General features: G+C 41.8%; 1 protein-coding gene across 2 annotated transcripts in view; it reads right to left on the minus strand.

Moving 5' to 3' along the window:
- Cacul1 (CDK2 associated cullin domain 1) overlaps positions 1 to 12,167 on the minus strand; it is a 56,929-nt gene extending 44,762 nt beyond the window's left edge. Inside the window, exon 1 of one of the 2 annotated variants that reach the window (XM_021202649.2) lies at positions 11,433 to 12,167. In XM_021202649.2, coding sequence (XP_021058308.1) covers positions 11,433 to 11,823 — 391 coding nt within the window. In that variant the 5' untranslated portion in view covers positions 11,824 to 12,167. The remainder of the gene's footprint in view (positions 1 to 11,432) is intronic. The other variant, XM_021202642.2, reaches the window with a different exon arrangement.
- Positions 12,168 to 14,641: the final 2,474 nt, after the last annotated feature.

The following is a 14,641-nucleotide window of genomic DNA, read 5'->3' on the forward strand; positions in this document are numbered from 1 at the left end:
AAAAAAAAAAAAAAAAAAGTTAGAACAGAGTTCTGAAAGACCTAGACAGATGAGGGCTGGCAGGGGCATGTGAAGTGCAGAGCTGGTAAGACTATGCAGAGGTGGAACTACTCACTATCAAACCTAACCCTATACTTCTGAGGGCTATCAACCAAGAGAAATACACTACACTTTCTACTCCACTTATCCACCCCTTCTTTTCCTCAGAATGAAGATCCTTTCCTTAGAAACTGAAAACCCCCAAAGAAAGACACTCATCTACTAGTACTTGGCAGTTCATCAGCAAAACTGCAAGTCTGCATCTGATCAGTGTAAAATGAAGCACAGCACTATCAACTTGGCAAAGTGCCCTAGAAACACAGACCTACCAAACAGTCTCAATTTTAACTAAGAATAGATGGTGAGGGATGATCATCATGAAGAAGAAAACAAAAATGACAAGCTAAAAGCAAAGGTAATTCAAAGGATAGAAATCGTTTTTTAAAATATCTGTAATTACTATTCTCAAAATTATATAAATAGAGCTGGCAAAAGGCTCAAAATGCTTACCAATAAGCCTGAGGATCTGAGTTCAATCTTGGAACTAAAGTGGTGGAAGGAGAAAACCAACTCCTGCAAACTGTCCTCTGACCTCCACATGTGCTCTGTGGCACACAGAAGCATGCTAACATAAACACAAATATACACAATAGCAAGTGTAATTTAAAAAGATACAATTAAAAACTGTCATGACAAAAAATTCCAGATGTTTAAAAAACTAAAAATACAGTCAAAATCTAAGAGAGGGATGAAGAAATAATCAGCGAACTTCCCCAGACCATTTAAAGAAATAGAAGATATCAGAATCTAGCTAATAGGAAATTCCACACGTCTACCAATAATTCAAGAGAAAGAGGAGAAAGGAGAAATTTAAGTTCCAGGCCAGCCAGGGCTACAATGAGACTCTGCCTTAAAATAAAAATAGAGTAGGTTCAACAAAAATATGCCAAAGTTCCAGATCAAAGAGAGTGTAATACGAGTACATTTTGGCCCTTCAGTGACTATCAGCAAATAGCTTTTATTAAACCAGAAACTAATGATTAAAATACCTTAATTATGGTAAGTCAAGTGTGTCAAGTGAGAAACTAAGTGACAACAAAATACCATGAATTGTGGGTAAACACAAGAGGTGCTGCTTCCATCAGGTGACTGACTCCTGGGAAAACTTTCCAAATCTCCAATTCTGTCTTCCCATACAATTACGTGTTTCCAGCACAAAACTATTTAAAAAAAAAAAAAAGATTTTATTTATTTTATTTATGAGCACAATGTAGCTGTTTTTGGACACACCAGAAGAAGGTATCAGATCCCATTACAGATGGTTGTGAGCTAGCTACCATGTGATTGCTGGGAATTGAACTCAGGACCTCTGGAAGAGCAGACAGTGCTCTTAACCGCTGAGCTATCTCTACCGCCCCCAAAACTTGTATTATTTTTAATAACAGCAAAAATCTTTAATGAAACTGCTGTTTTAGGATTTCTAATATTCTAAGATTGGAGAAATGAAGACATTCAGAGTTCAAACCATCAATCTTCCATCCTCCCTTCTTCAACCCAAAATTCTGTAGACTCCCTAAAACCTATCAAAATCTGAAAGCCCCTTCTCCAAAGTTTTAATTGTTCATTCAGGCTCTATTTCCTGCCTACAATCATTACCACCTCAAACTGGTCATTGTCTCTAACTCCTCCACTCCCACTAAAACACAACAAGGGTGCTTATTCCCTTAACACTTAGTGGCATGGTTCCCATTCTTATCAACCATTTCTATCCATTGGGATGTGATTTGTGCCACTCCTTTCTTACACCCTCTGCTCCCCTCCGAGAAAAAAAAAAAAAAAACCCTGGGTCACAGGTTGCTCCCTCTGCAAGGACATTCAAGTCCAACTACTCCCTATTTCCCCACTCTTCTGGCAAACATCTTATAAGGATTCTCTCTCCCCTCTATGCTATCAGCTCTGTGCTACACAACTCTTAACATCTAGTCATAGTTCATCATCTCACACTGTGTCTCATTACACATCATTATCAAAAGCTGAAGCACTACTTTGCCATCCAATAAACACTCACTGAATAAAATACCATTCAAATGTCTAATTAGCACATCTGTAACATGTATTAGTAGATCTACAGAGGCTAATCAGCTAAAACAGAAAGAAACACAAGACCAGTTTATGATACTGAGACACACTGCAAAGGGACAAGGTCAGTGAACGTCACAAAGTGTCTAACAACCAACAGTACAATGTGCATGGCTTATAGTTCAGCTGATTTACAAAAGAAGTAAACTGTTTTTTTCAGAGATTTGAAACTAAGCTCTATATACAAAACTGGGTTTCTCTTTATCAATGACATTTCATGTGATTATCAGTTTTTAAAAATAAAAAAACAAAAAGGAGATGAAAAGCCTCAGTAAGATTCTGAAGTTCAGTCAATGGATCATATTCATCGTGATACTTGCCAAACACAGCTACTAAGCTAGAAGGTAATAAGATGCCAAAACACCACATGCTGAGCCCATCAACCACTTTGCAAACTGGAGGATAGGCCCTGATAACCAAAAGATTTAGTAAAAAATCAGTTAATACTTTCAATAATTAATAAGTTAACTAAAAACTAGAAAAACAGCAATTTCATTAAGCAAATTTGAAACATTATGAATTGCCTGCTCACGTGGGAGCAAGAATTATTAGTAATGTGGGTTACTAAGTCTCCTCTGATCAATGATGCCAAGGTTATCCTGTAGCCTCTACATACTCTCATATATGTAGCTCATTTGGATCAATGCATGTAAGACCTCTGCAAAACCCAAAGGACCTCTTAACTATTAGAGGTACTAGGCTGACATACTGAAGATAGATACAGACAAATAAATGGAATACTTAAGATTATGGAATCCAAGATATTTAATCCAATGCCTAAACACACCTATTAAGGAAAAAAAAAAAAATACAATACCTGAGATATAGCAGAACTCTAAGCACCAGAATGAAGCCAGCATGGCAAAAGCTGATCAATCTGGGAGCCCAAGCTGTCCCAAGACCTCTAGCTAGAATAAGACTTCACAGAAAAGAAAGTTCCAAGTAATGAAAAAGAGGTTAGTAACATCCATAAAAACACCTAAGACTGAATACATATGGAAATGGATCTTGAGGGTGCCAAACACCAAGGGAGTTAACTGCAGATAACTCCTTAGAAGTAAGCTTACTAAAGGCTCTCTGCTCACCACACCACTGAGAATTTGCTCAATTAACACCTAGTCTGGATGTCAACCTGCACTACAGTCAATCCCCAGTAAATCAATAGATTAGACACTAAAAATGAACAGATCAGGGCACAAGCACACAGCAATAAAACAAGTAGGCTGACCAGACAGCTCAGCAAATAAAGCCTGAAACCCTAAACTCAATCTATAGAACCCACATAAAGACAGGAGAGCAATAACTCCACAGTCTTCATCCTCTGGAAAATACTCACACACATGCATGCATGCATGCACAGAAGCACATGCACAGATTTTAGAGAACTATTTTTATTCAAAGAGCAAACAAATGAGCAGTGCTTCACTACTCATAAAGCAAAAGTACTCTGCCAAGTGGAAATGGGGGTGGGAGAGATAATCTGACAAAGTCTAAATTCAGGAAAACCAAGGAGGATAAACACAGAAAAACTAGCCCTTGGGGGAATATCACAGTTAAATTGCTGATTGCTAAAAAGATAAAACAGGGCCAGAGATGTGGCTCAGTTCCTAGAGTACTTCAAAATGCCCTGGATTAGATAATCTACAGGTATAAACTAGGCACAATCCCAGATTTCCTGAAGTGGAGGCAGGAGAGTGAAAAATTCAAAGTTCATCCTCAGTTACGAAGACTGCTAGGGTCAAAAGATCCTATAAGAATAAATAAATAAAATATATTGTATGCATACATGATAGTCTCTGTACTGGCTAGTTTGGTGTCAACTTGACACAGCTGGAGTTATCACAGAGAAAGGAGCTTCAGTTGGGGAAATGCCTCCACGATATTCAGCTGTAAGGCATTTTCTCAATTAGTGATCAAGGGGGGAGGTCCCCTTGTGGGTGGTGCCATCCCTGGGCTGGTAGTCTTGGGTTCTGTAAGAGAGCAGGCTGAGCAAGCCAGGGTAAGCAAGCCAGCAAAGAACATCCCTCCATGGCCTCTGCAACAGCTCCTGCTTTCTGACCTGCTTGAGTTCCAGTCCTGACTTCCTTGGTGATGAACAGCAGTATGGAAGTGTAAGCTGAATAAACTTTTTCCTCCCCAACTTGCTTCTTGGTCATGGTATTTGAGCAGGAATAGAACCCCTGACTAAGACAGTCTCAAAGAATAAAAATTGATTTTAAGTTAATAATAAAGGTCAAGAGACAATAGAAAGATGCTAATGGGAAAGGGGGGGCTATACATATAGAATTTTATATACTATACATACAGAATTCAGTAAAACATATTCTTAGAAAATAAAGACTTCTACAGACAAGCAAAAGCTGACTAAGGACAACAGAACCAAAGCAATCCCTGCCAATTTGGAGGGAAATGTGCCAAGCTATACTCGGAAGATCTAGAGAGACATTGCTAGCCTGCCTTCCTTAGAGCCTCAAGCTATGTTTATGTCTGTCAGCCTGGATTCACAAACAGGAGCCTAGCATAACTCACCTCTGAGAGGCTCCACCGAGATGACAGAAACATGCAGAGACCCAGACTCAGCTCAGAAAGTCTGGTGGAACAGTTGGGGAAAGGACTGAGGGACTCAAAAGGGACATGGACTCCACAAGAAGACCAACAGAGTCTAACCTGGACCCTTGGGGGCTCCCAGAGACTCCGTCAACAAACAAAGAGCATTCAAGGGCTAGACCTAACTGCCACCAATCCTGCTTCCACATATGTAGATGTTCAGCTTGGTCTTCATTTGGGTCCCCTAACAACTGGAGCAGGGGTTTACCCTGACTCTGTTGCCTGCCTATGGACTGTGCTCCCCCTAACTAAGTTGTCTTGTCTGGCCTCAGAAGGAGAGGATGTACCTAGTCCTCAGTGACTTGAGGTGCCAGGATGTGTTGGAAGGTCGGTGTGAGGAAGGGACTGGGAGAAGAGGCTGCAATGGGGATGTAAAGTGAATAAATAAATGGGGGGGGGGGGAATATTACCATGCTGGGCGGTGGCAGCACAGGAGGGTCACCCAGCACTCAGGAGGCAGAGGCAGGTGAAGAGTTTGAGGCCAGTCTGATCTACTGAACGACTTCCAGGAGGACCTGGGCTACAAATATAAACAGTGTCTCAGAAAAAAAAAAAAAAAAAAAAGCTAAAATTTTTATGAAAGCCAAAACCTAACGTAAAGAACAGCAACACAAAGAATAATATAAAAGATTTCTTTCCCAGCTGTCTTAGTCATTCTAGTGATGTGAAGTGACACCAGTACCACGGCAACTCTAATACAGGAAAGCATTTAACTGAGAGCTTGCTTACAGTGTCAGAGGCTTAGGGAGCATGGTGACAGGCATGATACTAGAGCTGAGCTCTACATCCTAATCCACAGGCAGAGACAGAGACTGTGCCTGGTATGGGCTTTGGCCAATGACACTTTGTCCAACAAGGCCACACCTATTCCAACAAGGTCACACCTCCTAATCCTAATCCTCAAATAGTGCCACTTCCTGACTATTAATCATTGAAATATAAGAATCTATAGAGGCCATTCTTACTCAAAAAAGCACTAGGTTCTGACTCTAGTAAATCTCATGATTCTAGAAAAGATCAGCACACACACAAAACAAACCACAGCAGATTAGGAGATGCCAGGAGGTGGAAGGAGGCATGGGGACTGATTGTATAATGGATATAAACATTTATTTGGAAGTGATAAAAACAGCATGGAACTAGACAAAGCAGTGATTGTACCACACAATGTACTGAATGCCTCACAACTGTTCACTCTAAGATGGCAAATAAATTGTGTAGTTTTCACTTTAAAAAATATTAAATGGCTACCATTAAACAATGGTCACCTAGGTCATAGGATACCTAAGTGTTTGACAGCTATCTACAGCAGTAGCACACAAATAGGATAAAAGAAAGGGAGATGAAGAACTACAGATTTTCACACTCTATGTGAGGGAATCTAGCAAAAAATTTACTTAAATTTCCACACTGCACCACAAAGGAGCAAAACGGATGGTAATGAAGTCATATCTCATCAAAAGTGGGCTAAACACTTAAGATCCACACAACATATGGGTATGGCCAAGGACTCCCTCCCTGGGACTGGAGTTTAAAGTCAGTTTTAGACCAGCCAGGGCCAAAAAAAAAAAAAAGTACCAAAAGATAAAAAACTAAGATAAAGAAAACAGATAACGGACTTCAACCGTACAGTAAATGTGAAAAGTCTTCAACTGGGCTTTTGAAAGAAGAGGCTTGGGGCTGGGCATGGGGGCCATTCCTTTCATCTTGAAGGCATAGGCAGGTGGATCTCTGAGGTCAAGGTCTAGGAATTCCAGGACAACCAGGGCTACAAAGAGAATCTCTGTCTCAAAACCAGAAGGAAAGAAAAGAAAGGAAAAAGAGAGGGGGAGGGAGAAAAATAGGGGAGGAGAAAGGAAGGAGGATAGACTGATGGACTGCCATAAATAAATTTTTAAAAAAGCAAGATCCAACCACATTTTGTGCACAACAAATGCAGTTTAGATTAAAAATAAAAGGACTAGAAAAGACATCACACAATGAACCTGGAAATCTAAAGACACTGGACACTACCAAGGATAGACAGACATTCCATCATAAAACACCCAGTCCAGGACACAACAATCCTGAACATGATACACCACATAAAGGCGCTTGTGAACAGAGTTGAAATCTATACATATATAGTCAGTTACTTTCTTGCAAAACTGTCAAAATAGCAAGGGTAGTTTTAAATTGAATATTGCTGACACAACTGGACATATATAAGGAAAAGAATGTCCCCTCTCACACTATACACACATAAGCTCATAATTCAGGCCACAGGTTAAAAGCTAAACTCACAACATTTCTAGGTGAAAATGTAGAGGAATTTTAATCCAGCAACACAGCTGCTCTGGCAAGGGATCACATCCAAAGACCTTCTAGTTCTATGTGATCTGTCTGGAATATAGACAGGCCTTTAATACTGGGAGACAGAGGTCTGCTCTGAGTTCAAGGATAGTTTGGCATAGATCAAGTTTCTTGTGTTAACAAGAAAGACTTAAGGGCAGTGAAATTTTAATAAGTAACTGAGGAGGAATTCGCTAAATGGCTTGTTTCCACGTTCTTGAATCAAAAGGCGTGGTGTCGCACACCTTTAATCCCAGTGCTCGGGAGGCAGAGGCAGGCGGATTTCTGAGTTCGAGGCCAGCCTGGTCTACAGAGTGAGTTCCAGGACAGTCAAGGCTACACAGAGAAACCCTGTCTCAAAAAACAAACAAACAAACAAAAAAAAAAACTTTAGTTCCGGGTATGATAATACATGCCATCCCAGCACTCAGGAAACAGGTAGGCATTCGGGTCTCTAGCTCTAGTCAGTCAATTTTGTTCAGTTAGTTAGTTTCAGTCCAGTGGAGTTGAGTTTGTTCTTTGAGTTCACGCAGTTCAATGCAGGTCATCAGAGGCAGGTAAAGCCAGAGAATGAGGAGGAGCCAGAAGATTAAAATATCACTTTGAAGTCAAGCAGAGCAATTCAGTGAGAAGCTGAGAAAAGCTAGATTAAATCAGTTAACTAGAAGAGCTTGAGCCAGAACAGCTGAGATGAACCACCTCATAAAGAGCTAAAAAGGGTGAGCATAGGCCTCGGAGAAAGCAATTACATCAGGCAAGTAAAAAAGATACTTTAAGAAAAATTTCGACTTTGAGTTACACAAGTTATTTCTCAGAACACACACACACACACACACACACACACACACACACACACAAGCAGCATAGGAGAAAAAGACTGATAAAAATCAGTTAACATTAAAACTAAAAACATCTACTCTTCAGAAAAACACCAAGAAAAATACAAACCACAGGGAGAGGACATTCTGAATGCATGCCCAAAGTTCACAACGATGTCTTTAAACTCAGCAACACAAGCAACCCAAGAGCAAGCAGCAGATCTGAAGTCTCATAAGACAGATCAGAAATCACCTGACAAAGGCAGAGGCACATATAAATAAAATACAGCAGAACCTACTACTGCCCACCTCTGTAAGGCTACGAGACCAGCCAACACTGTGTCAAAAGTAATGAAGTCAACAACACAGAGTTTGTCAAACAAATCAAACATAATGTTGGTGGTACTTAAATTTAATTTCTAGATTCAAATGGAGAAAAGGGGCATTCCTATAATAATTTGATTCAAGAACATGGAAATAAGCCATTTAGCAAATTTCTCCTCAGTTACTTATTAAAATTTCACTGCCCTTAAGTCTTGTATATTTTGAGGTTATTTCACTTATAGACACTATAATTTGTTAAACTATTATACAGAGATCTATTTTTGGTACCATTGCTACTAGTATACATTTTATCTTTTCTATGCTGGTCTTCAACCTAACAATCCATCTACACTGAGTTTTCTTTTGGTTTCAGTGGTTCTTGATAAATGACATTATTAACAAATTCTAAAGGGTTTCTTTCAGGGGTCTTGTTTGTTTGTTTGTTTGTGACAGTCTACCTTGGCTGACCTAGATACTCCTGTGTGTGTGGGGGGGGGGGNGATATTAAAAATGTGAACCACCATGCAAGCAACAAGGACTTTTCTTAATATGTTAAGGAGCACCCATGGGTAGTTACCATCTTATAGTGAATATATTGAAAACTTCTCCATTATTATTCCTATCAGCTACAGGTATCTGGTAATGACTTTTAAATAGTTATCCTGCACTCTCTGAATTACTAAGAGTTATCATAGTATCAAGTATCACAGTATCAACTAGGTACTGGATATTGGCATTTAAAAAAGTTATCAAATCATGATTTTTTTCCAACCTACTGAGATAAATCACAGCAATATATCGAAAAAAACTTGGACAAACCATAAGTCACGATCCTTTTGACATGGTTAGATCTGATGAGCTAATAGTATATACAGGATTTTCATTTCTATGCTAATACGTGTTAACACAACTATAATCTTAATCAAGATTTCACTAAACCCACAAAATGGACTTGGGGTTTTAGTTGTCTTGCTTCTGTGTTCTATATTCCAGAATTTATAAAAAGAAAAGGTTATGGAAATGAAATGACGCTTGTGTACAAGAATATCTGACCAAGAGATTTGAAAGGTAAAGTCTTCCTCACTACCAGTATTACTACGAGTCTCAGCTTAGTCCATCCAAGCTTAGGTAACTTGATAACTGTATTCTGAGTTAATAGTTCCCTAACTATCATATATTTCATTTACCTTTTCAAATTTATTGCCATATAATAACTTTTTAAAATCTAATATTCTAGCCAGGCGTGGTGGCACACGCCTTTAATCCCAGCACTAGGGAGGCAGAGGCAGGCGGATTTCTGAGTTCAAGGCCAGCCTGGTCTACAGAGTGAGTTCCAGGACAGCCAGGGCTATACAGAGAAACAATGTCTCGAAACCCACCCCACCCCCCAAAAATCTAATATTCTATTTTTATTTTTCATTTATTTGCAACTTCTCCCCCGACCAATCTTTAACAGGTCTTAGCTTACTAGCCTTTTTGTTTTGTTTTGTGACAGGGTCTCACATATCACAGGCTGGCCTGTAACAGGATATGCAGCTAAGGAAGATGAAATTCTTGATCATCCTGTCTCTACCTCCAGAGTGCTGGGATTGCAGCTGTGAGCCACCAGGTCAAGTTTTATAAGTTGCTGGGATCAAATCAGGGGCTTCCTGCCTGCTGGACAGGACTCTTCCAACCTGGTTGCATTCCTAGCTCCCCTTATTAATCTTTTCAAGAAATAATCTTTAGGTTTGGGGAATCCTTTTGCTCTGAGCTTGGCTGATGACTTCTGCTCTTAATGTTCATTTCTTTTTTTTTTTTTTTTGGTTTTTCGAGACAGGGTTTCTCTGTATAGCTCTGGCTGTCCTGGTTACTCACTTGGTAGACCAGGTTGGCCTCGAACTCAGAAATCCACCTGCCTCTGCCTCCCGAGTGCTGGGATTAAAGGCCTGCGCCACCAGGCCCGGCTTAATGTTCATTTCTTAACACATCAAAAAAAAATCTACTTAAGCATTAATCCAAACTGTCTTCAGCATTTAAGGTAAATCACACTGCAACTATAAAGTCTAGTTTCACAACTTAATCAACATACAGACTGCATTATGTAAATGACTGACATGTGTATGTATAACAGGGAATAATCATAAACAAATGTTCCTTTCTACACCCACACCAAAGTGTCTTTGCCTAAAGCAGTATCTTGAAGGCAAATAAGTAATGTGTGCTAGTCCCATAAATACTTTTTTCTAAGGTTGTGACTACACATCTGCATCAGGACAAAAAAATTCACAGCTAGGTGGGCAATTACTGTTATAGCGTAATAAAACTTAACTAGAAATAAAATCTCCGGTTACATTAGGAGATGTCATTCTAAATTTGCAGTTAAAAAGGACCTGGCCACCACGTTCCTTTCACACTACCACCACCACTAAAAAGCACTACTACCTTATTCTTTACCTAGCTGTGGAAGCACACTGCCTGATTGTGAACATTTTGGGGTCAGTTTTTATCTTCCGTCTGCAAGTGAATTTCAAGGCAGACCGCTAAAAAGTTCAACATGCGATAGGATCCTGATTATGGTCACTTGCTGAACCGCTTCTCTGGAACGTGATTTTTATACATCAACTTCAAAATACTTGTAGCAGTTCCCACTACATAGTAGAAGTAACTCAGAATTCCGTGACAGGATGCAAAAACTCACAGAGAACAAAGAGTTGATAGAGACCAACGTTCAGAAGCCTGGTTTGCTTAAAGTACAGCGGCTAAGAATACAAGAACACATTTCTTTGCTCTCTAGCTGCAAAAAGAAAAAAAAAAAAGGACGAAAGGCCTCTCGCTAAGGAAACTCAAGACCGCCTTACTTTTCCCTCTCGCTCTGTAAGGTGAAACTTTAAAGGGGACGCACTAGAGAGGAGCTTACTAATGTTGAGAGATGATCAGGAGTATTAAAGACCGTTTCTGAAGCATAATCTAAGGCTGCGCAGGTGTAACAGGCAACACGGGCTGGTTGGCCGGATTCCGGACGCAGACACCGAATGAGGGTGGGAAGGTTAAGAGAAGGAAAGAGAACTAAGCCTGGAACAAAGGAAGTGGAGTTACTCTCAGGGCGGGGGGATTCCGCGAGCTAAGGTGGAGAGAAGCCTGGCGGGAGGGGGGGNGGTNGGGGGGGGGGTCGTGGAGGGGGGACAGACTCACGGAACTTGGAGGTGGAGGTGTTGATGTTGATAGTGGAGCTGGGGGTGGGGGCAGGGGCCGTCTTGGCCACCGCGGCGGCTGCGTCGCAGCTCTTCAACATCATGATCACCCCGTTCGGCTCCGGCAAGGGCGGAGGCCCCATCGCGAGCCCTTCCTTAGGACCCTTCCTCTCCATGGAGCCCGCGTGCACAGCCAGCAGCTGTCCCCCCGGGAGTTCTCGGCCTGGATCAGGGATGGACGGCGAGGGCCGCGGCGGCGGCGGCGGGGGCAGCGGCGGGGCCGGCGGAGGCTGCCGGAAGCTGTCCGCGGCGGCCTCCCAGTTGTTGTGATTCTGGTCGTCCATCATCGCCTCGTAGGTGAGCATTTCCTCCTCCTCCATGCTCTCCTCCATCCCGCCGGGCCGCGGCTTCCCAGGCACCTGCCCGCCCACCTCAGCCCCCGGGCCTGGGAGCGCAGTCGCCGCCTTGGATCACATCGCCCGGAGCCCTCGCGGGTGCGGCGGAAAATCCAGTGGCGCACCGAGTGCTTTTGCCCTCCGTCAGGACGACTCTGCCGGAGGAACCGCTGACTGCGGTGGGCACTCCCGGGGTCTGGTTCTGAGAGGCAGCCGCAAAGGGGCGATGTCCCTCACGACATTTTACAGCAGTTTCTTCTGGCCTTTGGAAAGGGCTCCGGGGGAGCGGCCAGGAAGGCACGTGATGCGAGGGACGGCCAGAGAAAGCTGGGCGAAAAGTGGGCGGGAGCTATGAGTCACCTCAAGCCGAACGCACCCAGCGGCGCGAGTCCCTCTCCCTCCCCTCCCCCCTCCCCATCAGTTTAGACCAGGTGTCCAGACGAGGATTCGCCGGCCCCGCCCCCGGCCGGCATTACGCGATAAAGGACTTTGTTTCTGCGCACGCGCGTTCTCTAACTTGTTGCCACAACTAATCTGGGTGTGCCGGAGAGTGGACGAAAATAAAAACGGCGCACCAACGCTCTTTTATTTAACAGCCCCCTTCCCTTTTTTTTTTTTTTTTTTTTGGTCTTTTCTTTTTTTCCTTTTTGTACCTCCAACTAACTCCAAGCAGTCCTCTTTCCTCAACCTCCTGAAGGTCCTTCATGCCCCATGCTGGCTAACCTTTCCATAGTGAGATTTACCCCACAGACACAGTCTTTTTGCCACCCAGACCTTGACCTCACAGCCTGAGCTTTTGCTTGGGAATGAAAGGACAGTGTGGCAGTAGGCCCTGGGTACAGACTCCAAAGGGTAGACTGTCGTTGTGCACCCTTTTTTAGCCCTAGGTATCCCAAACTAAGGACAGAATATGGCTTCAGAAATTGCACAATACACATTCCTTCCGAGAGTATGTGAAACATTTACAAAAGATAAACATACTGTGGCTCTAAGCAAGTGTCTCTGCAGGTCTGAGGACTGATATAACCACATTCTCTGACCACTGTGCAGTTAGAAACTACTAGGGTTCTCTGGAGTCACAGAACTTAAGGAATGTCTCTATGTATTAAGAGAAATTATTGGGGTGAATGACAGTCTGCAGTCCAGCTAACTCAACAATGGCCAGCTGTGATGGGGAAGGTCAAAGTATCTAAATAGTTGCTTAATCCCACCAGGCTAAGTCAGCCAGTCTTCTGTATAAACTGGAATCCTGAAGAAATAGGTTCCAACAGATGTGTTGGCGAGTAAGTGCAAGCAGGCAAAGAATGAATCTTTTCCACTGTCCTTATGTAGACCTCTAGCAGAAGGTGTGGCCCAGATTAAAGATGTGAACCATCATGCCTGTAGCTAAGCTTTGCTTTACTTGGAGCTTGCTCTGTCTCAGGCTGGGCTTGAACTCAGAGACCTGCTTGCCTCTGTCTCCTGGGATTAAATGAGTGTACCATCTTGTCTGGGTCTATCTAAGCTTTTCCTGGCCACTGTGCCTCAAGTTCTGAATCAAAAGTGTGTGTCATCCCATGTCAAGATCTGGGTGTCTTCCAGCTTCAAGATCTGGCTTGCAGTTGTTCCCTCCATTTCTGGATTGTAGTTCATTCTAGGTGTAGTCAAATTGACAAACCAGAAATACCCATCACAGAAACCATTAACTGAAGGATAACTGGTAAGTCCCCATTGTGTTATTCTTTTGATCAACTCATCAATCTGAAAGTCACAATGAAAACCTTTAGAACTGATGACATTGTTACAATTATAGTTTGCTTTTCTAGGAAGGCCCTACTCAAGGAGTTTTTCCCAGCACACTGTTAAATACTGAACTGTTCATGTGTATTTTGTTAAGATACTCCATATATAACAAGCTTTCACTAACGTGGAGAAACGTAACAGCCTGAGCCTAAGGAATCTTTGATAGAGTCTATATAGGTGGCCATGGGTAGGTAAATGGGCATTTGATACCTAGTTGACTTTTATTTAGAACTTTGTTAGCATTTGCTAAATTAGACCTCAAGGTGTTCTGGTAGCTATTCTTGGTGATCAATTTGACTATATCTGGAATGAACTACAATCCAAGTTTCAAGGACACACGTGGGATCCAGATCTTTAGGTGGGAAAACATACATTTAGTCTGGACCATACCTTCTGCTAGAAACCTATATATGGACATGGAAGAAGGAAGGTTTTGCTCTTTGTCTGCTTGTCCTCACTTTGCTAGCACATCCATTCCTTCACTGGCATTGGAGCCTACTTCCAGCACATACTGAAGACCAGCTGAGACACCCAGTCTTGTGATATATGTCATCCCAATAAATTCAATATATATATATATATATATATATATATATATATATATATGCATTTCATAAGTTCTAGGACCCTAAAGAACCCTGACTAGTACAGGTATATTATGCTTTAATAGTTATTAACTTAAAAATATTTCTGGTTTGTTCAGTATTTAGAGACAGTTACAACAAAATAAGGAACACTGACCCAACACTGGACCCAGGTTAATAATTACTATATCCTTCCACAGTCCCATAAGTTAGCCTCTTTGTTTGGTTTTTCTGTTTGTTTCTGTTTCCTAGTAAGATGTGAATTTTATTAAAGCAGTACAAATATACCTATAAAATATATGTTTAAGTTTGTATACTTAAAGAGAACACCAATTTAAAATATCCATGTGGGGGCTGGTGAGATGGCTCAGCAGGTAAGAGCACCCAACTGCTCTTCCAAAGGTGCAGAGTTCAAATCCCAGCAACCACATGGTGGCTCACAACCATCC

The sequence above is a fragment of the Mus pahari genome, chromosome 1, assembly GCF_900095145.1.
Source record: "Mus pahari chromosome 1, PAHARI_EIJ_v1.1, whole genome shotgun sequence".
Taxonomy (NCBI): Eukaryota; Metazoa; Chordata; class Mammalia; order Rodentia; family Muridae; genus Mus; species Mus pahari.